The sequence below is a fragment of the Anolis sagrei genome, chromosome 3, assembly GCF_037176765.1.
Source record: "Anolis sagrei isolate rAnoSag1 chromosome 3, rAnoSag1.mat, whole genome shotgun sequence".
In the NCBI taxonomy this organism is placed as follows: Eukaryota; Metazoa; Chordata; class Lepidosauria; order Squamata; family Dactyloidae; genus Anolis; species Anolis sagrei.
Window position 1 is genome coordinate 212432941 of NC_090023.1, and position 24226 is coordinate 212457166.

The 24226-nt window shown below is 37.7% G+C and overlaps 1 protein-coding gene across 1 annotated transcript in view; it reads right to left on the minus strand.

The window, feature by feature from the left end:
• Positions 1 to 24226, minus strand: part of SORCS3 (sortilin related VPS10 domain containing receptor 3) — a 580612-nt gene that overhangs the window by 251450 nt on the left and 304936 nt on the right. Inside the window, exon 4 of the mRNA XM_060768351.2 lies at positions 14914 to 15072. Within this exon, the coding sequence (XP_060624334.2) occupies positions 14914 to 15072 (159 nt within the window). The remainder of the gene's footprint in view (positions 1 to 14913; positions 15073 to 24226) is intronic.

Sequence of the window (24226 nt, forward strand, 5' to 3'; positions counted from 1 at the left end):
AAATATACAGGTGTCAGCTCAATATTAGAACAATGTATTTTGGATTTTTTTCCCCCAACAGGAACCTATGTAGGTCTCCCTGCTAAAAATAAATGTATCTCAATGCCATTAATGCTTGGGGAGGAGTCCATTTGCATTTATTAAACAACCTCACTCTCTCCTATCACATCTCCCCTGGAGGATTATTAGCTTCCATGATTAATCTTGCCCTTCTTGGTTACATGAGACTCCAAAGGGAATTGATCAGCAGATCTTAGCATGAAGTCACGTTGATGCCTAGAGCAAGGGTAATAGCTAGCCAATCTGATCACAGTCAGAAACAAAGACAAAGGCCAGCAAAGTCAGCAGCTGAGTTGAGCAGATGCTGAAGGTGACAGAAGCAGAAATGTCACAAAATAAATTTGGATTCTAGAGTGCTCTCAAGCTAAATTAATGTAGAATCCTGAACATGAGAAAGATGCCCCCACCAAAATACATGATGTTGAAGGGTGGATAAACTAGTAAATAAATTCTCAATTTGTTCATTGTTTAAACTGTTTCATTAAAATTATGCTCATTTTTTCAGTGGAATCAAGTAGAAGAGTCTGCTGATAACAGAAGATGCTGAAAATTATTAACTGCACCCAAGCATTAGCATCTTATTCCTGTCCCTGAAACAGTCTTCCCTAGCCAAAGCAGAACCTTAAGGAACTAGAGAATGCAGAAAGAGATTAAATAATTTTGCTAACTGGGAATCAGATAGACATTATGACAATACTACCTGATCCCAGGTTAGATCTGAAATGTCCATGGCCTACTCCACACAAAATTTATATAGAACAAGTGCACAAAGTGATTAGGGAAGAGCTAGACTTAATTACATTTATAGATTATCATAATTTTAGATCTATCTGGAAAAAAACACAAAAATGTTTCATCCGATTATAAGTACTGTGTAAGACTGTCCTTTTATAGTTATGGCTTCTCATCTAAACCTTTCCACTATAAAAATATACCCTAAACTGTCAGTACAAAATACAAGTGGCTTCTGATCCATCCTTAGCTCTCCATTACTTCTGGCAGGGTTATGCAGATTAATGTGCTTCTGTTCTCCATCATGTATTTATGTGTTCACCCCAATGTTTATCCCATATTTAAATACTATTTGAACAATTTAAAGAATATCAACAACAGTGAAAATAGTCAAACATGATTGTTTGTGAAGATTTTTTAAAAATAATAATACTATTTAAATGTGTTTTGCTATCCATTTTCTCTCGAAACATGTATTCTAAACTGTATACTAAAACTGTATACTAAAGACAGCATAGTATAGGGGTTTGAGTGTTGGACTATGGTCCAGGAAACCAGCGTTTGAGCCCAAGTGCTATTAGAACTAGATGATACTTCCTAAAGTTGGAAGATCCTCTCAGGTAGCTTCTGGTACTGATATGTTTCATAAAGTTTTGACTTCTGGTAGTGTCATGTGTCAGTGGCACTGAGAGGTTATGTTTTTCCATGTACAGTGTAGACATATCTCACAGCCGTTGACCATTTCCTCAACAAGATGCGCTAATGTGCCTAAACTTTTGATGATTCTATGCTTCCTTGCTGTTTACACAGCTGTCTCGGGCATTCAAAAGTGAATTTAAAAGCATAACTAGAGAAAAGCTAATATGAGTTGATGGGAATTGAGGCAGAGAATCCACGCTCACTGTGATAAGAGGCATAGGACCTGCTGAAAGTGAAGAAATATGAATAAAATAAATGCCATTTTTTACTTGAGAGACCTGTTATTGTGAAGCGCCCGTTCTCACAAATCCTTGCTTCAACTGAAGCCACAAAATCATCTGTAATCAAGGGCGACTGGAGCGGTCCTCATCATGGACGTTGTCACAGCTATCTTTGAATTGTCGTACCCACTTACGCACTTTGCTTTCACTCATAACAGTATCACCATACACTTCACAAATCTGTCGATGAATTTCTGCAGCAGGCAGGTTCCTTGCTGACAAAAACCGTATCACTGAGCAAACCTCACATGCGGAGGATGAGTTGATAGTCTTAAACATTTTTAAAGCACAGAACAGAACCGTACAGGTTAGCTACAGAGTGGAAACTGAGCACAGTTGTTCCTGAGGCATGCCGGTACACGACGCACGTGCTCGTTGCAGTATGTGCGCGAACTACTAGTGTTTACAACAAAACGGACCTTACTTTTAAAATGCCCCTTGTATTAACAGAAGAACATTTAAATCAAATCCACAAATGACTGAATCTGCAAAAGAAAAACCCACAAATGTGGAGGGTCATAATAAGGGATTCAGTCGCAGACTTGACTCATACTACTCAAGAAATCATTTTTTCCAGGATAATGAAAACAGGTAAGGATTTGCTACCATGTTAAAAGAAATCATTAATCTTATTCAAGTTGCATAGTCAGTTCCTTTTGTTTGCAATGGGAAATCATACGTCCAGAGTTCAGTGCTTTGCTAGGACAGAATGCATTCTGGTGCATCTCAAAATAATCGAGTTGCTAGCTGTATAATTAAATTCCTCATCCTTCTTTAAAACTTCCAGCATTAACATAATCGCAGTGATAAATGCAAAGTCATACCTCTGCTTGCCAACCTTAATACCTTCCATATTTCAGATGGAAACAATTGTGACATCTGACTTCATAAAAATTACCTGGAGTAGCAATTCCACTTAATTAAAGCATTTAAAAAGATGTTTTTGTTACATTTAGTGAGTGATGTATTGCACTGCAATGGAATGTGTGGTAATACAAATATTTTACAGTGCTACCAATTAAGGGTTATTCCACTTGCAGTGGTTGACAACACAAGAGCCCTACACTTGATGCAGTCAGTGTCTGCACTAAAAGGGAACCAGTTGTGGAAAAGGGTGCTCCTTTGCTAATGAGTTTGGTAATCAAGGCATCTATTTTCATTTCAAATTGGCTAAATTGGAGAAAATTGCAAGACTAAATGACTAGAGCTAATTAGGGCTATAAAAATATTCATCATGCAGAAGAATTAACACTGGGTCTTGATTTCCTGGTATTTGCATACGGCTGCTCTTTAAGGAAGTGTGTGTGGGGGGGGGGGGGAGGGAAATGGGAGTGATAAACTGTCTTCTCTTTAATGAATTGAGCAAACACTATTTCTGTTTTAGTTATCCTTTCATTTAAAGGCACTGTTGCATATTCATGATTTGTAAATGAAGCTAAGTGATTCTGATTCCTTGCATGATTACCATATTCACTGCTACCCTAAGTTGCTGTTAAATACTCTTGAACTTGGAATTTGCTTTTTTAACAGTAACTTTTCTAGCAGATTGACTCTGTTATGAAATATATGGTGGTAAGTCCAGCCAGAGTGAAAGCTATAGCATGCAATGGGGTGAGGCTCCAGTCCTATGTACTAGAAGTAAGACCCGCTGAATTCAATAGAACAAATTTCTGCATACACAGATATAGGACTGTACTGTAAAACTAAGATCAAATACAAACATATAGCAAAATGTGTTTAAAACAAAAATAAAACAGATTGAGTATCTTTTACATGGAATTCTGAAATTCAAAACACTCCAAACTCATCTACATGGATGTCTGAGACAGTGATTTTCAATGATTCGATGTAAACTTCCAATGGCTTGATGGGAAACTTTGTTTCATACACAACATTTTAAAACTGTGTATAAAATTATACGGTGTATATAAAAATACATGGTTTTTGTGTTTAGACTTGGGTCCCATCTCCAAGAGATCACATTATGCATATGTAAGTATTTCAACATCTGAAAAAAAATTGAAAATACACAATACTTCAGATCCCAAACATTTCAGATACTCAACCTGTAATGACTATCAAGTAGAAGTTGGGAAAAGTTACTTTTTGAGCTATGAAATCCCAAATTCTCTGGTCTGAATCCTAATCATCCAAAAAAAGATTTTTTTTCAAAGTCTGAGATTCAGGAATTTATCAGATGGTCCATTGTAAAGTGGGGGACAATAGGGGAAATCACGAGGCAGTGTAGGGAGCCATCTCACTGTGTTCCCTACTGCTAAGGTCTGTGACTTTCCTTCCCACAATGTTTCCCTGTGGTCCCCTACTTAGATGGATAGATAAATTTTATTTTGGTCCAGAGACCCTTATTACACTGTAGCATACAAGTGATACAGGTAATGAGATTAAGAACATCCGGTGGATAAAATTGCAAATAGTAAAAGCTGCTTAAAATACATGTTGGCTAAAAACAAGGATAAAAAGCTGTAAGAGGTGCCGGTGTGTTTCAGCCTCAAGGTATACAGGCAACGAGAATTAAGAACAACCAGTTGCTTAGGCACACAGATAGGTAAAATAAACAACAGTTAAAAATTGCTTAAAACACAAGTTGGCTAAAAACATAGGTAAAAGACTATCAGCCTGTGTCTAAAATTGGGAATTGCCTAATCCTGGCTACCTCAGAAAGAAATTTGGGGGGGTTGATTATGTCTGCTTGGGCCTGTTCATAGAAACTGCACGACAGTAGAATGTAGTAGATGTACTCTACTTCCTGTCTGTTACATGGGCAGAGTCTTTCATTGTATGGAGTACCTGCAAATCTCCCACACAGCAATTCAGATGGGAGCACATTGCACCTAGCTTTGGAAAATAGTCCCCTACTTCCTCTTTGGCTCCTCCGCTGCACAGGGACCTGCTGGAAATGGCCCTGCATCATATGATGAGCTCCAAGGGACTTTGTGCTGGCAGAGGAGAGACGCAGAGAGAAGGCACTTCTCTCCTTGCATGTGATAAGGTGGAAAGTAAACTTTGATTCTTAGAAACCTACAGACACATTTTTGCCTGGATTTTTGTTTCTCCTACATCAGCGGTTCTCAACCTTTCTAATTTTGTGACCCCTTAATACAGTTCCTCATGTTGTGGTGACCCCCGACCATAAAATTATTTTTTTATACTTCATGTCCGTAATTTTGCCACTGTAATGAATCGTAATGTAAATATCTGATATGCAGGATGTATTTTCATTGTTATAAATTAAACACAAATAAAACATAGTGATTAATCACAAAAACAATATGTTTGGGGGATTATGAACAATGGATGATGGGATTTACAGTACCTTTAAACGATTCAGCTCTGACTTCCACAGACCACTAAGACCCCCATGAATGACGGATCTGGATCAAGCTTGGCACACAGACTCTCCATGACCAACAGAAAACACTAGAGGGGTTTGGAAAAAGTTCACAGTAATAGGATCCTAGAGTTGCAGGAGACCTCCAAGGACCTCCTTCTGCCATAAGGGAAAAGCACAATCAAAGCACTCATGACAGATGGTCATTCAGACTCTCAATAATAATAATAATAATAATAATAATAATAATAATAATAATAACAATAATAATAATAGAATCCTATGGTTGCAAGAGACCTCCAAGGGCCATCCAGTCCAACCTCCTTCTGCCATAAGGGAAAGTACAACCAAAACACTCATGACAGATGGTCATTCAGACTCTCAATAATAATAATAATAATAATAATAGTAGTAGTAGTAGTAGTAGAAGAAGAAGTTCACCTAGATCTGGCAAGCACTGTAACCCCAAATGACGATGGATCTGAACCAAACTGGGCACACATAACCAATGTGGAGAACTGTGAATACAGGAGGGAGTTGGGGGTGACTGACCTTTGTACATGGGAGTTGTATTTCACCCGCATCCAGAGAGAACTGAACACAGCTTATGAGGGAAAGAACCAGCACCAGGCGAGCGGTCACCACTGGAGCTGCCCACCTGCTGGTACAACACTGGGCTCAGCAGGGCTGGAGGCATCAAGGCCCACCCGCCCTCCCCCTGCCCTCCCCCTGCTTGCCCGGTCTCGCCTTCCCTTGCCTAGGCATCATGGGGAAGGGAGTCTTGCAGACCTCAGTCTTGCTGGGCCCGGTGCGGGGTGGTAATCAAGGTGGGCCTCAGTGGTGGCCCCTTCTTTTTTCTTTTTCTTTTTCTCTTCTTCCGCCTCCTTTTTTCTCTCCTTTTTATATTTCTTTGTTTTCTTTTTTCCTTCCTATCTCTCCATTTTTATTTTTTCACCAGGAGAGGGGAGAAAAGGAGAGAAATGGCAAGAGGGAAAAAGGAAAGGGGGGCTTTTTCCTCGTGCATACGAGCATGCTTCTGCTTCCAAGCACCTCTCCCTGACACCTCGCTACTGGAGGAGGAGCCTGACCGAGAGGTGGAAAGATGGGGAAAGAGGAGAAGCAGCGTGGGTGCTGGCTGCCAGAAGTTGCCCGGCAGACAAAGGGGGAGGGGCTAAATGAGGTAGTACCACGAACCCTCTGAAACTGCCAATCAACCCCTCTGGGGATTGCAACCCCCAGGTTGAGAACCACTGCCCTACATGGTTGACATTTTGTCGCAACTTAGTGATTACGACTAGAAGAGACAGTACAATTTTATTACTATTTCCTTTGAGATAGTTTGCAGAGACAGTATAGAAGATTTAGGAGTAAATACTTCTGAATTGAAATAGTGAGAATGTTACTTTCTATTTTCAGTCTCTTTTTCAATTTTTGCTACAAAAACAAAAACAATCATAATCCAATCAAAAGATAATTTACAACACCAACTTTGTTATTAATTATATTCTAGTACATGTGTTACATTCACAAGATTAAACTCATTTAAAACATTGTGAGGGATGCATAAGAACTCATCTTTTACAATTCATATTACTTTCATCAGGTTATTTTTCCATGCACTATCTCTATTTGATTAACTATTAAAATACACATTATTTATATTTCAGGGGTTTAGCTATAGTGTCTTATGTACAATATACCTAGCATACAAATGAGATTCAAATATCTGAGACAGTTTTGCAAGGCTATGAGAATCTTTTAGCAAACATATACAACTTATAGTAATGCACTGAATAGTGGTTCCTAGGTATCCACTAAGATTTGCTTCCAGGACTTCTTACGAATACCAAAGATTGGCATATATAATGGTGTCTCTTAGATAAAATGGCAAGATTTATTCATGGATGCAGAATTTAGGGCCAACTGTTGATACTAACTTTGACATCTGAGTTATTTGTGTGCCATCTCTCTAAAAAAAAAAAAAAAAGCCTGGGAAAATTGCTACAGGCAGGTTTCCAGAACATGCAATAAAGAATGGCAACCTTCTACCTCCAGAGAGAGGGGAAAATGACACCCCCTTCCCAAAAATATAGGCAAAGACTAAGTTCTTGTCTCTTCCTTTTCATTCAAAGGAAACATTTCTCCTATGAATAAGAGGGTTACAAAAAGACCAGTGCCCTTAAAGGGCTCTAGAGGACTCAGTTCTAGTAAAGGAAAAAGTTTTTTTAAAAAAGCAAAATACAGAATATGGGAAGCATATTTGACCCCAGGAACTCTTGAAACAATATGCTTTTTTACTTACAATGCAAGAGTTCCTGGATTTAAATGCAATAGTAGCAATGCTTCAACAAGGAAGACTTATTGTACATTGTAAGAGGAAGGGTGAAGAATACATGTTTTGCACTCAGAACTTACCAGCACAGAAGGATCTCATCTGAAATCTTGGCGATCTTCTGCCAATCTGTGCCAACAGCGGGTATCTGATGGGCCAGTGGTCTGACTCATAAAGTCAACATTCTGAGTCACATTGTTCTAAATTTGCTGCAAGGTAACACCATTGTATTTTCATGATTGATTTGGGGTGTCGTTCCTACTAATAAGGATAAAATTTTTGAGTAAAATGGCTTTCTGCTGATTGAGATTGCCATTACTTTCTTTCATTCCATTTTCTAAAAAACTTTCTCTATGAAACAGGGTTGGCAGAGAGATCACCAAATTAGAATTCTGCCCTCCCACCCAAATGACATTGCCAGAAATAAGAGTTGGATGAAATAACTCTATTATCTATGACACAATAGCAAATGGGACAAGTGGGGACAAATTTACTAGCAGAAATCCAGTTACACTGGTTCTCCCATTCAGAGATTTTTGGACTTGAAACTGACCCTGTGATTTGTCCTTACATGATACCATTAAATGATCAGAGAGTCCCCAAGGGATTCCCTGAGTGGAAATGAATGGCGCTCTTTCCAGAGAAAGTCACCTTGGGAAAAAACACACACCAAAAAAGTCCCTTCAACTTAGCAATGACAGAAAAAAATGCTAGATTTATTTCATTACATGGTGTCATGAAGAGAGTTCAAAGAGAATCACCTGACACTAACTATTCGCAGTCAACCAGGTGTAACATAAAACTAATGCTTAACCAATTAGCTAAATAAAAATCTGTAGATTACGGGACCAAACATTATATAGCATGAAGTAGGTGGAAAAAAAGATGTCAGCAACCAGTTGTGGCACAATTAAAAAATCCTACTCAGTTTCAAAAAGTCAACTAGAAATTCCCATACTATGTGAAAGCAGCCAGTGAGAAGAAACAATTGATGATACAATGTGCTTCATTATGTCAGGAGCTCCCCTCCATTGAAAATAAAGATCAATTATACCAACATCCCCCACCCACCCAGCAGCACTAATGGGGAAGGGAGGTTGTTAAATCTTCAAAGAAATTCACAAAAATGTTTGCAGTGCAAAAGGTAATTGGAAAAAAAATCACAAAAACTTTCAGCACACTCACCGAGTGGATAAAAATTTCATCCTCAAATGTAATAAGGAAGTAGGCCAAGATTTAAATCCCTATAATTTAAAGGAAATACCTTTTCACTGTCCTGCTCATTGCAAAGAAATACAGGAAAGCTTCCCACTGATTTTCACTTCAGGACAGGGCAAGTAAAACTATACTCTAATTTTGATTAATTTAGTCATGAACGTAGGTATTTCAATGCTGAAATCTACGCAGTTTATTGTAACTTGAAAAAGTGATTAACACCCAGCAATTGCATAATAGAGGCCTATGGACCTGTCAAGTAGAAGATGGAACAAGCTCAATTTTGCTGCTCTTGAGACCAAAACATGAACTGATGAATTCCAATTACCAGAATGGTAATTCCACTTGAACGTTTGGATGAACGTCTTTACAATAAGAGATGTTTGACAGTGCAATGAACTGTTTCAAAGGATGGTAGACTCTCTCTCTCTCTTTCTCTCTCTCTGGAGGTCTTTAAACAGAGGTTGGATGGCCATCTTTAAATAGAGCTTTAGTTGTAGATACCTTAATGTCAGGGATTTCACTAGATTACTCTTGTGATTCCCCTCCAACTCTAAGATTCTATAGTTCTGTTATAGCTCTTTAAATTCTTTAGGAGATTCTTGGATAGAGATATTGAAAACATTAAGTTAAAAAATCTGAGTTGCTGAGTTTCATAATTCTTTGGCTGAAAATTGTGCCAATATGTAGACCGCTCTGAGTCGCCTGCGGGGTGATATGGGTGGGATATAAGCGATGTAAATAAATACATAAATAAATAAATAAATAAATAAAATGTAGGGTACAGTGAGTAAAATGTAGAGCACATACCAGAATTGAGACAAATATGATAAAAAAAACCCTCTTTTTCTCATGCTAACTTTAATAAATTGAAAAAAAGGGGAAGGAAAGAAGGCACAGGCTAGCAAAATATATACAATGCTAATAGAGGCTGATGGATGTATAATACAGGACTTGAAAACTATGTGGGAAACAGAGTTAAAAATCTCGGAACAAGAAATGAGAAATGTGGTAGAGACAATAGGGATGGAAAGGAATACCAAAGTATGAGAAATGAGGAGGAAATTATTGCACAAATGTATCGTATGCCCTGCCAAATAGCATACTACTATAAAAAGGGGAGTAGTCAGTGCTGGCATGGATGCCACAAGAAAGAGCACTTTATGCACATGATGTGGGAATGTGAATATGTACAAGATTTTTGGCAGACTATACAAAATGAGTCAAATCAAATATTAGGAAATGAGTGGGTCATAACAAAGGAAACGGTGGAATTAGAGAAAAGAGAGGAAACAGGAAATAAAAGGGAAATAAAAGAAGCAATAATAGAATGTGCACAAGCAGTAATAGTATTAGGGTGGAAAGATAAATCAAAATGGACAATAAATAAATGGTACCAATATATGGTGGAGCAAATGGAATTTGAAATTATGAATGTGAAATTAAATGATTTAAAAATCAATGAAAATAGAATGGGAGAAATGGAAGATAGATGGACAAGGGTAAAGAACTATATTATGAATCATTCCGGAGATCAAGCCATAAGAAATAACATACAAATGTTATACAGCATACAGGATGGAAATGTATAAAGATAAAGATATAATGATTGTCTCAAAAAGAAATGAATATGTGAAAGAAAATAATCCTCGTTGGTGTTGGGAATTGTAAATGTTTTGTGTGTGCACGGTATGTATTTTTTTGTATTGTAAAAATAAAAATTTGTTAAAGAAAAAGAATACAGTTCCTATCAGTTACCCACTTCTTTTCAACTTCCTTTGCCTCCCACCATTTCCAGTCACCTACTCCACTCACTTCACTTGTTCAAGCTCCAACTCTAGTAATGGAGAAGTCCATGTTTCTATAAATAAATATTTTCTATAAATATATTTTAGCACTAAGAAGGTCATGAGATTCAAGAGGCAACTCAGGAAAATATCAGACCATGTCATATATTAGTGGCGTGACAGGATCCAATTTAACTAATGTTGACCTAAATCATATTCTAAATCCCAGGTGAAGTAGAAACATTGACCCAATGAAACTAAACCTACCTGCTGGCTTGCATTCCAAAATTGAGTCAATGGAACTACACTAATGGGGATTAACTAATTCAGGATTCCAGCTATTGATTTAGAATAAGAAAAGGTATTTCCTGTTTTGGGAATGAAATAGCTCAACATCATACTCTGTGTTAAACATGTTTAAAGAGATTTTGCAAGAGGAAAAGAAGAAGGTGATGGTGATAGAAGAGGGGAAAGGAAGCCATCTCAGCACCTACATAATCATCTCTCTTTTGAAACAATTTAACACAGAATTATCACTATTACCACTGGTCCAGAGAGGCAAGCAATTCCACAAATTAAGGCTCATGTCTTCATTCATTGTAAAAATAGACAGATTTTTGTGAAAAAATAAAATTGCAATGTTATGAAGACTTTTCTTAATTTTTCTTTGCACATAGAACCCATTTTGCTGCAAATATTATACAGTCTAGCAAACCATGACAACTACATCATGGAATTAGACTTTCAAATTATGGTGCTGTGATTACTGGAAAGACCTTGCTGGGATGGAGATTGACTACCAGGTGTGTTGAAATGGCACACTGCCATATTATCTCAAACATCTAATTCAGCAACTCATAGGTGATTTTTTTATGAAGATTAATGAAGAATCTTGATGATGAATATGCTTAATGGAAGATGAGAACTTTGATTGCCAAGCTCGTTCATTTTAGAACTTCTTTGATTAGCAACATTGTGGCAGGTGCTTTGGTGATAACTATTTATTAGACTTTTTTGGCTTCTTATCTATACATTACTATGTGCATTCTAATTATGGTATTCAAAGTTCTATACATTTTAATTAGTGATGGCAAAATAATATGGACTCTTATACCACAGAAACATCTCAGCTTTCATTGTACAAAAGCAAAACACGGTCAGTGCCATTCAAGAGTAAAAAATAAATAAATAAACCTCTTATCCATGGATTTGATATCCAGAGCTTCACTTGTCTGTGCTCAAAAAAAAAAATCCACCCCAGAGGTGTTTGTGGACCTGTCTAGGTCATCCAGTGCAATTTTACGGTATGTTTCTGGTCCAAGCATAGACAAAATATAGGGTTAGCTACGATCTCAGGTATCCTCAAGAGAGTCTTGGGATGTATCCCCTGTGGATAAGTATATTATGGCACACAAAACCATCCTATCATGGATTATCACCAAACACACCTTCCAATTCATTGTTTGTCAGTTTATTAAGGTGTTTGTAATGAAATTACAGATATAGTAAGAACTTTCTTCCCAGTTTAAAAGCTGTATAAACCACTTATTGACATCAAATGGATATACTGGATCTTTTAACCTGCAGTGCAGAGCTCCTAGACTGCACATTTAAGCTTGCAAAAGAATTGGCATTTGACGATGTCCTTTCATACTGAAACTACCTGGCACAAAAAAGAGCTTCCCATTTACAGTGGCACAGCACCTGCAAATGTCACCATGGCATCATCAGTGAAATAGCAATATGCACCCGAAGCCTTCTGTTAACAAGGTGAAGACTATATTAAGGTTATTATCTATGGTTACAATGGTAGTAGATAACAGAACACTTTAATATATTTTGAAGTATGTTAAATTACTTAGGTCAGGCAGCAGAAAGAATTGGGTACTATGGTATATTGTAGCACAGGAGACTGACACACATTGTTCAATTGACCACTAATGAAGGATAGTGCCCTTCATAAATTAGAAGTTAGACAGGCGCCCTCTTTGATGGCCTTTCGTAGGGGCCTGAAAACATGGCTCTTCGAGCAGGCCTTCAACTGAGTGTATCTTGAACGACTCTGGAATGGACTAGGACTATGAATTTGGCTATGACCCCAGGACTTGACGAAGCGGATTTTTAGCATAAGTACATGTTTGTTTGTATTGTCCGGTCTGTATTGTCTTGACTTATTGTACACTGTTCTTTTTGTTGTTGTTCACCGCCCCGAGTCGCCCTCGGGCTGAGAGGGGCGGTCAATAAATGCAAATAATAAATAAATAAATAATAATAATAAATGTACTTGCTGAACCAAACATTCCTCCTATTCCTTGTGAGTGCTTCGGTATGCACACAGAAACCCAAAGAGCAATTGCACGTAGAATAATGTGCAATAAAACATAAAGAGGTCTTCTACTCATGTTCCTGTTTCCATGCATAGCCCTCATTTGCTGCACAGAAAAACGGACACATCAAAGATAGCAATACAGATAATGAGAACATTATCAAGGGATATATCTAACACTGCAATCCTTCATGTGAAAAGCCTTCTGAATCAGTTCCCTTGAAAGCCCAGGAATCATTAATCTCACACTGAATTTTCATATTGTAATAGTATCCCGTGGAAGTGGTCAGGAACTCAAGACACGGCATATGAAGCAGAAAAAAGCAGTTGCTGCCATCACCTGCCTCTCTCCTTTCCCCATCTTGAGTTTCTATCAGATGTCCATGAAGAGCGAGGATGGTACATTATCACCAGCTAAGAAGTACAGCAGAGTCTCACTTATCCAACATAAATAGGCCGGCAGAATGTTGGATAATAAGGAGGGATGAAGGAAAAGCCTATTATGCTATGATTTTACCAATTAAGCAGTGAAACATCATGTTTGAAATCCAAAACATCTGGAAGACCAGAGTTGGGAACACACTCATATACTGTAGATTAACTGTCTTTAGAATCCCATATTGAGCATAGAGGAATGGCAACACTGGAAAACCAAAGAGAAGGAAGAAGAAGAGAGAGCACGTGGGGGGTGGGGGGGGGGGAAGGAAGGGAGAAGAGAGAGACAGAGAGGATTTGGAGCAAAGTGTGTGTGTGTGTGTGTGTGTGTGTGTGCAGAAATAAAGGGGGATCCTCTGCCCACAAAGGCAACAAGGCTTCTCTCTCCCCTTTCCTTCCTTCCTTCCAGCCATGAGCCCTTTCCCTCCCTCCATCTGGAAACAAGGCTGGGTTGGAGATAAGTCTCCAAAGCAGGAGAGCAAAGCTCTGTGTGCACCAAGAACACACACAGAGAGAGAGAGAGAGATCGTGTTTCCTTTCCCCCTCCTCCCTCTGGAGTTTGCACGGGCCAGAGTTCACCTCTAAAACTTGACATACAACATATTTACTACTCACTTAGTCTGTCTGAAGATGAACGGCAACAGAAGACATACAGATCATTATTTTGTGGGTTACACTGTAAATTGCCAGGCAAATTTAATGAAGCATTTGTTTTGTTCTTATCATAGTTTCAGAACTACATCTTGCAATGGTCCTCACATCCAGCAAAAGATTTCTGTGTGTAATTTCTGTCTTAATAAAAACCAGTGATGTCCACTTTACAAAGAAATATTACTTTAGGCACTCTGTTCCAACATATACCAGATGGAATTAACAGTAGTAGACACAGTGATGACAGCTGTCCAGATTGAATATGATGGAAGAGATTCAATTTGTTCAAGAGATACCACTGGGGCAGGAATTGGGGTTGGTGGTTATGAGTTTCCTGTATTGTTTGCTTCAGTAGACCCTGATTCTCCCTCTTGGCTTGCTGAACATTTTAAGTTGCATAGATTAAAAGTCATCTGACAAAATGGGAAATATATGTGTGAAGGGGATGTTATAAAGTCAAAAGATGTTGCAGATGAGGATTCTCCATAGGGAATTAGTCATGTATTTCAAAGCTGGATGTACCTGCTGCATGTGAATATGGTAACACTGAAAGAAGCCTTCTTTCCCCTTTGAAGCAATCTGTTAAGTTCCTTCTACAGTTGATCCATGTAACATAAATTTTCTCTGTGTGTACCACTGCCACAGTTGGTTTTTATTCATTTTATTTTCACCTTGGCAAAACTTTATTCACTAGACAGAGTTTTTGAACCTTACATTGTTTTGGAAACAACAAATTGGAATTTCAAGTACAGATATCAAGAAATTTGCTGGTGAGTTTTACCCACTTGTACCATGGAAAAATTGAAGTAGAGGAATTGCTTGTTCACAGTAAACTAGGATAACACAAATATGTATATATGGATGCCCCAAACAATGGGGAATTTTGTTTCAGGTGTGCTCAGAGAGGTTGTGTATGCACCTAAAGGTCACAACAGTTAGTTTTAATGTTACATCGGAAATTGGCATACCTAGATGAGAGAAAGACAAAAAGCAAATATGATAGGCAGATAAGAAAGGGACAGACAGACAGATAGATAGCAGTGTACCTTTTGGTCGATACTATATGCTAGAATCCAGTCTTCTTGTTTAGGGTGGAAGAGGAGACTTTGGATGTAGAAGCTGAGTCGATATTTTTGGTAGGTGGCACCTTCATCATTACTAATCAATATGCTGCTTTCAACTTCAGGATCGCTTAACAGCATTATCTACATAAGAAAAAAGAAAACCCAGGGTAAAGGACTGTATAAGTTTAAGAATCCATCACATATTATCCCAAGATTATTGTTATATACCTTGACCAAGAAGAACTCCTAGAAGAGGGTAGTGTCAAACTACAACACTATGCAAAGACCATGAACATGGATTATCTTCAGTAAAGAAAATGTAACTGAATGCACACACATCATTTAAGATTTTATACTAATGGGAAAATTTTCATCAAATGTAAACCAAGAGAATTTGAGTACAGAAGCCAGGTCTTGCATATTTTGTACATATTTTGTAAGGATGAAGATTTATAATTAGTGTTCATGGGATGTTTCATTTTCTATTGCAAGAAATTGCATTTTCCATTTGTGTAGGCAATAATTTATTTGATGCTTTTGTGCAGAGTTTCAAGTTATCAAGCAGACTCAGCAAGAAAACCTAAACATTTTTTTTTGTTCTGGCTCTTTATATTGGCTTGGACTATGTGTCAACTCTTCCTTTCCTTCCTTCTGTACCCCCTCAGAGGCTCCAAACCCCCTAACGAATGCTAACGGTCTGCTAAACTATATGAGTTGGAAACAAGGATCTCCTGCAAGAAGGGAGAATTGGAAATCTGACAGAGATTAAATATTAAATTAAGTAAATCCATGCTAAGCAAGTTTCACATATTTTCCTCAAGAATCCTTCTATGGGAGGGAGGAAAATAAGGGAAATCACCCCGCACGATAAGAACTGTGCCCCCTTATGAGAGTTTCCTTTAATTATCAGGGGTTTTTTAGTATTGTGAAGAGTGAAACATTAAAAAAAGAACTCCTGTTTCTGAAGCATTGAAATTATCTTCACTGACTTAAAATGTGCAAGTCTTGGCTTTTATATTCTGATTCTGTGAGGATAGGTCAAAAAGATTAGCCTCCTGTGTCATAAAAAACATTATGAATGAACATATAATAGCAGAAGTTGCTACAGATCATAGCCTGAACTATCCTCTCCAAAACTGACTGTTCAACATAGTCACCATCAATTTGTACACATCTGCACCATCGTTTAACCCAGGCATCAAAACCATTTTGGAAAAATTCAGGGTTTTGCTTCGTGTTTTAACATCATTCAAGTCATTGAACCTGAAACCACGTTGGTTGTCTTTCAGAGGTCGCACATTGCTGATGTCCATTACAGCGTCCCCATAAGCATTCTTCAAGTGATTATGGATTTTCTTAGGTGCACAACCTTCTTTTGTCAGAATGTAAGAGTCAATAATGACTCTTTCTTTTAGCTTCAGATTCATGGTTCTAATCAGTCGATTGGAAAAAGAAAAGACTATATCAATAGAGTAAGGTTACCTCTATCATATCATGCATAGATAATTTGTCCCATTTTGCTCCTATCAGTAAGTAAGTATTCTACGACTTCTCCCCTGTATTCCCCTAATTGTGTTCCATATTTACAGGAGACTAATCTGACCTATGTCTGAACACAGATGCTATTGAGTAGATGGGAAACTCTCCTTTCATGAATTTCCTATACTTAAAAGCCAAATCATTATTTAAAAACAGATACTGCATAGAATCAAAAGCAAATAGAATTTGATTGAGTAAACCAGGGATCCTTCTCCAGATGAATGCTAACTAGCAAGTTATTGATGGAGAGCTGATTCTAATAAAAACTAAGTGGCTTTTCTGTGTTAAATAAAACTAGCAATCAGTTTCAATATCACTTTGCACAGTATTTTTATGCCTGCAATATGTCCCATTAAGTGTTGAAGAGATACATAAAAAAGATAGACAGCATAACAGCAAACCTCTACTTCTTCCTTAAACACAGCCCCAAAGCATGGTAAATGACTATTGAGTCTTAATTAGGGATTCTTAAACTCATAAAATGCAGTTAGGATGACTATATCATCTAGTTCTTTATGGAAATAACCACAAAATGGTTCATTAGGTTTGGTAAATCAGAGGACTATGGATTCATAACATTTCTGAAACTGCAAGAAATATACATGCTTCAAACTTTAAATGTTTTAACAATTATTAAGACATTATAATCCAGTTCAAAATCAACCTTTTGGTCATAATCCTACATCAGGAGTAGTAGCAAGATTAGCTACAATAGACTCCCATATAACCATTATCCCAAAATCAATTTCTGTGTAACAGATCTCCAAACCAAAGCATTTACTGGTTGATATAGAATAGGGGAAGTAGCAAATAAGCATTCACCTGCTTTCCTATTAGCTGGATGGCACATTGACAGATATTTACATGGTGTCCTTCAGAGGTGTATAGATAATGTCATTGCTATATATAGCTATAGGAAAACAGTTGAATGTTTGTCTGTTGCTCCCCCTGTTCTGCAGATGACAAAAGGTGGGTTGCAGTATGGATGTTGAAAGTTGTGTCCTTGGTTGAGAACAGCAGCCTCTACAATGACCAAAAAAGTGAGTTGCAGTGGTACAATGGTCCAACTTATATCAACTTACATCAACAGCCCTTAACTCTCTTTTCAATGCCAAATCAAAGTGACTCAAATGCTGAACTGCATGGATTATACATAAATGTATGTGTTCCCTTGTGTATATCAATACATACTTGCTTCATTTTTTACTAGTACACAACACTTTGTAAGTTTTGGTTACTCATAGATTGGCCAAAGTAAGCAAAGAGAGTATGCATTTTGCCTAGGAATCCACCATTTACTGAATTCTTGAAGAAAAGGCTGAGATATCCCCATAGGCTGGTATTGGACAGCTTTAGTTTTCAAAGATGTGTGTGTTACCTTTAATACAAAATCTGAATAAGAAAACATGAATTCTATGCCCTGTATAAATTTCATAAATTATTATTTATAGGGTAATACTTACCTTTTGCATAATTTATTATAGCTTTAATAATCATGGGAAGACATAAGGACCTATGCAAGTAATAAAAGTTCCACCTCTTATCTCATTGAGCAGCTCCTCTGAGACTTCTGCAAATTCAGCAGGCTCTCTCAACCCATACATTCAAACAGTAAGAACTCTCCATTAAACATAAGACCAGTTTTCAAGCATATATTTGTAGAGCAGGCATAAAGGCTAAAACCTAACCTTTTCTTTAACTGAATGCTGAGATTTGTAGAAAGCTGAATTCAGTGCCCCACTGACAGATTCTCTTTCTCTCCCTAAGCTCAAGTAGAATCCATGGCATAAATGCTGCCTGCATACAGAATATTCTGAAGCTGTGATCAGACAGATAGGCCAAGACAGGCCTAGGTAGAGTGAAAAAGATGCCTAAATCTTCAGATGCTCATGAGAAAGAAAATGTGGTAAAGTCTTGGGGTACAATGAGCTGTGTGACACATGCAGCCAGCCCCGCATTCCCAAAGCTAGTTATATCCCTTGTATAGTGGATAACACTGGACTTCATCACGAGGAGACAAACCAGCATTGAGGCAGGACCATCATCTTTGGACCATCTCTTACACAATGTCACACCCATCCTGTGGACAACTTGTCCTCTGTTATTGACCCATCAATAATTATAGATCATAGCATGTTCCTATCACCTACTTAGTGATAGGACCATTCTATTTCCAAGAAATACTTGATTTTAATTTGTTTTTTTTTTGTTTTTGTTTTTTTTTTGAAGAGGGGTGGAACCTTAGCTGGAATTGTGAAAATGCTTTTTTAAAAATATGGAGTAGTGGAAGTGTAAAAAGGTGAAGTTTGAGGTTATATGGAAGTACAACCACTGGATCTTTGAATCATCAAATTGGCATGGTTGTGCAAATACAGACATGCCTGATACTGAGCATGCTTATCCTTGTATGTTGCCTCTATCGATGATCATGCAACCTTTGATATCGTAGACCACGGTATCCTTCTGGGATGCCTCATGGGAATGGGTTTTGGAGGTACTGTTTTACAGTGGATCGGTCCTTCCTGGAGGGTGGTTCCCAGAAGATGTTGTTGGGGGACACCTGCTCAGCCATTGTCCTATGGGGTCTCACAGGACTCAATATTGTCCCCCATGTTGTTTAACATCTACATGAAGCTGTTGGAAGGGATCATCCAGAGTTTTGGAGTTTGATGTCACCTGTACACAGATGACATCCAACTCTATCACTCCTTTCCACCTGCTACTAATAAACTGAAATTGAAATTAAATCCAGATGAGACAGAGGTGGTCCTAGTCAGTCATAAGGCCAAACAGGATATAGAGTTACAGCCTGTGATGGACAGGGTTACACTCCCCCTGAAGACAAATGTTCGTTGCTTGGGAGTTCTTCTGGATTCATCACTGAGCATGAAGCCCCGGGTTTCAGTGGCACCGAGGGAAGCATTTGCACAATTAAAACTTGTGCACCAGTTGCACCTGTACCTTGGAAAGTCAGACTTGGCTACGGTACTCCATGCTCTGGTTACATCTTAAATAGACTACTACAACATGTTTTAAGTGGGGCTGCCTTTGAAGACTGTTTGGAAGCTACAAATGGTGGCAGCCAGGTTGCTCAGCAGAGCGGCGTAAAGGGAGCATACAACACCCATGTTATGTCAGCTCCACTGGCTGCCAATCTGCTACCGAGCACAATTCAAAGTGCTCGCTTTAGCCTGTAAAGCTCTAAATGGTTTTGGCCCAGCATATATGACTGAATGTATCTCTATGAACCACTGCAGAGTTTAGGGTCATCTGAGGAGGCCCTGCTCTCATTCCCACCTGCCTTGTAGGGGCAATTGGTGGAGACGAGAGACAGGGTTCTCTCAGTGGTGGTCCCTTGGCTGTGGAACTCCCTCCCCAGTGATGTTAGATCAGCCCCCTCCCTTCTGAACTTCTGCAAGAGTATGAAAAGGTGGCTTTGTGATCAAGCCTTTAGAGAACTTGTGCAATAGATAGATTTGGAACAATGTGCAATGACCATTGGAACGGCCCGGATTATGCTCATAGATTACATGCTTAACTCTGAATGTATTGTTATTAATTGTTTTAATGTACCTTTAAATTCTATTTTAATATTTATTTAAGTGTACATTGTGTTTTAGGGCATCAAATTTGTTGCCTGTATGTAAAATTGCCTTGAATCCCCTCCAGGGTGAGAAAAGCAGGGTAGAAATGTCATAAATAAATAACTGCCATGGAATAGGAGGTTCATGCAATAAAGTTCACTGTTCTCACTTGAGTGATAGACTCATATTCTATTGTCAGTGTAGCTCCTTTCTATGCAATACACACAAAGAAAAATGTAACCATGTCCAGCACTTCAAGCATCAAAATGTCTTGGGCCAACCCGTAGGACTGAGAAAGCTTAAGCATTTAGAGAGAATTTGTAGCATCTCAGGGACTAAAAGAGAAAACAAAGTTGGTAGTCTAAGCTTTAGTAGACAACATCTACCTCCTCAGATGCATGGAATGAAGTTTAAGGTCAATTTAAAAAACATTTTGAAGCTCTCAAAGCCTCATTTCAGCAAAACACAGTTCAATAGGAATTATCCCCTTTTCATGCTCTCTAGGGCTGACATGACAAAAACTCAGTATACCGTGGAAATACAAACCTGATCTTCTATTTCTTGTTGCTTCCCAAAGGGCTTTCATTTTGCACTATACAAGAAAGGGGTTTTCACCTCTAATCAATATTTGAAAAATCAAATCAACTTTTCAGAATGCAAGCTAGCTTCCATTTGGGACTTGTTTTGTTTCCTGATCTATTTACATTTGGGGAATAAGAGAGTCATCTGTATCACATGTGTAACATTTACTTACATCTGCAGAGTAGATGAGACAATCAAAGATTGCTATAAAGTAAAACATCCCAAAAGGGCACTACTTTTAAAAAGAGTCTTTGGGAGTACACAGTTTTTCCATTAAAATGCCACTAAAGGTTATCAAATAAATAAAGCTTTAAAGATTTCCTCACAGACTTTTGCTCTGAAGTCACAAGAAAGTAAGAACCTCTGTAGCTCCAGTCAATGATTTCACATTCTAATATTATCAAAAGGAGAAATGTTTATCTACTTTCTTCACACCATGTAAAGTTATATAAATTTCTATAATCTCCCCTTACTTTTTTTGTCAAATAAGAAGTTCCAAACATTGCAATCTTGTATCATAAGATATGCACTTCAGTTATGTAAAACTAGCTGAAAAGTTTGCACATTTCTCAGCTCTGCAGTATTTTTCTGCAGACCCAGTGATCAAAAATGTACACAATATGTTCAGTAATATACCCCAGACTTATATAAGTTATGTTAGTATAGTGGTAGATATATTTTCAGTTTTTTTTCTGATTAACTTCTACACTAAATTGGGGGGGGGGGGTGGTTTTCTTTTAAAGCAACCGGGTACCAGATCACACATTAATTTAGCAATCTACCATGTCAACATCCTTCTTTAGCTAGTCAGATTCCATTGCTGCACATAGGAAGGTCTCATAATTTTTAATGCTAAAATGTAGTAGGCAGGAATCCACATTTTTCAATGTTTCACTGCTTACTCCTCCAACTGTTGCATATTTCCAGTGTGGCACGATGTCTGGAACAATCAAAATGTGGATCACAGAAAACAGGCATCCAGATGTTATCACATATTTCTACCTTTCTCCAGGTTGAGAAACACTGCTCTAGAAGGTCCTCTCTGATGAAATCTCGCAAGCTACAACCAATTGCTCAACTCAAAAAACAATTCAAATAGTTCCAATAGACTTCACTACCTCTGAGGATGCTTGCCATAGATGCATGTGAAACGTCACGAGAGAATGCCTCTAGTACATGGCCATATAGCCCGAAAAAACCTACAACAACCCAATTCAAATAATATTTGAATAGTATGTTTTTGTAGTGACTCCTTGGTTGTGGAAGACCTTTCTGTACCAGTCTTTGGTATCTAATGATTTTGTCCATGTATATATACACACACACAAACGCACACACACACAAACTTTTTATATAGTATTTTAACTTGATAAATTGTTAAAAATACAGGCCCAGCATCCCTTATCCTGAATTGTGAAATATGAAATTCTTAAACATCCAACATTGTCCACAATGGGCGGCTGAGATAGTGACACCTTTGCTTTCTCATGATTCAGTACACACAAAATTTGTTTCATGCACAAAGGTATTCAGAATAGTGCATAAAATTACCTTCAGGTTATAAGGTGTACATGAAAAATAAATGAATTTAATGTTTAGGCACACAAGATATCTCCAAGATATGCCTTTATGTACATTAATGCATATACTATACAGACATTCTAGAAAAAATCCCAAACCCAAAACACATCTGGTTACAAATGTTTTGGATAAGAGATATTCGGCCTGTATTCTTGGCCTTTGGATTATATTTCCTGCTGAACATTTCAAATGGTTCTAAATTATTTAAATTTGATTTTATTATACGCATATTTGAAATTTTATGATATAAATATTTTAACAAAAAATAAAGTAAATCCTATTTGTTCTATGCATCTTGGGACTAACAACTCAATTTTGTTCTACAGTTCTAGGGGCCTCCATTTCCCTTTCCTCCCATTTCTACCACAAAAGAAAACCCCAGCAAAATCCAAAAACTATAACCTTTCTTGCGTGCGAAAAAATGTCTTACAAAGGGCCAATCTGCCTCTTCTCATTATGTGTCTTCTGTAAAAGATCCACCCCAACTGTGATTTAGATTAATCACTTTTCATTAAAAGCCAATAAACAAACACTAGCAAGAATGTGCTTCTTGCCAATGTCCAGCTCTACCATTTGTAAATGCCATAAAAAACACCAGAGTGTTGTCAAATGTAATGTATAGGCTTTTAAGATCTAATCATTTTCTAAAATATTGGACTAAATGGTAGTATTTTATTAAATGGAAAATGATGGCTCACCTTGCCACTTTCTAGAACATTTGATTACATATTGTTTTTCTCTGCAGATTAAAGAAGGTAAAGAGTGCATTGGTGTTAAGGAATTCATGGAAAATGAATCTGTATGGAATAAGACTTTTGTTCTTGTACAGTTTTCAGGTTGTAGGAATTGTCATAGATGAATGATTAACAGGGGCATAACAGGGGCATAATATAGACAGGATACCTAGATGCAGATACAATTAAAGGAAATGGGTCCTGCTGAAAAGGAAATAGAAAAGGCACAAATTCCCATACATTTTATGAGAATAATTGTGAGGTCCTGCACTTTGCTGGCAAGTATGTCACCATTCTAAATCTCTATATATTGTATTGTTTTTAGTATTAGACAAACCACTGTGGATCTCTTTTTAAAGAGACAAAGTGGGATAACAACAACAACAACCATTTATTCTTGCACTTTCCATTGTTTCTTCTTGTTGTGAAGAAAAAAATCTTTCTATGTGGTTCCAGCAGTGTTATGGGAAATTATTATGTGCAGAAATATGTGTAGAGGTTTGAATTAGAGCAGTGGGTTTCTAAACAGTTACATTTTTTTGCACAAGACAACAAGACTGAGGTTTTTCTATGCAACCCTCTCCCCCAGCAATCTTACATTAAAAATTGACACAAAAATAACATTTTTTGCAAGATTTCTGTTTCATGAAACAGAAGAAAAACTGTATTGCCGAAGGCTTTCATGGTTGGAATCACTGGGTTGTTGTAGGTTTTTTCAGGCTGTATGGCCATGTTCTAGAGGCATTCTCTCCTGATCTTTTGCCTGCATCTATGGCAAGCATCCTCAGAGGTTGTGAGGTCTGTTGGAACTGTTCCAACAGACCTCACAACCTCTGAGGATACTTGCCATAGATGCAGGCAAAACGTCAGGAGAGAACATAGCCATACAGCCCAAAAAACCCTACAACAACCCAGAAGAAAAACTGTAGTTAAATATATTGGGGTTTCTTTGTTCAGAAAATGGGAATCTTACATTTAATAAGTAGCTGTTTCTCTCTCTCTCTCTGTCTGTCTGTGTGTGTGTGTGTGCATGTGTATGTGACAAGGCTGTGAGGATTTTTTTTGTTAAATATGATAGCCCTGTGTGTGTTTTGTGTAATTAATAATTGTGATGCAAAATCACCAACTTCACACATACACAAAATATGGCATACACAAAAACACAGAGCTCTTTTGTGTGCAAAAAATTATTTTGTATGAAAAAATAAATACAGGATGTCCATACAGATTCCGGACATGAAAGCCTTCAACAACACACAGCCAATACTGTTTTAA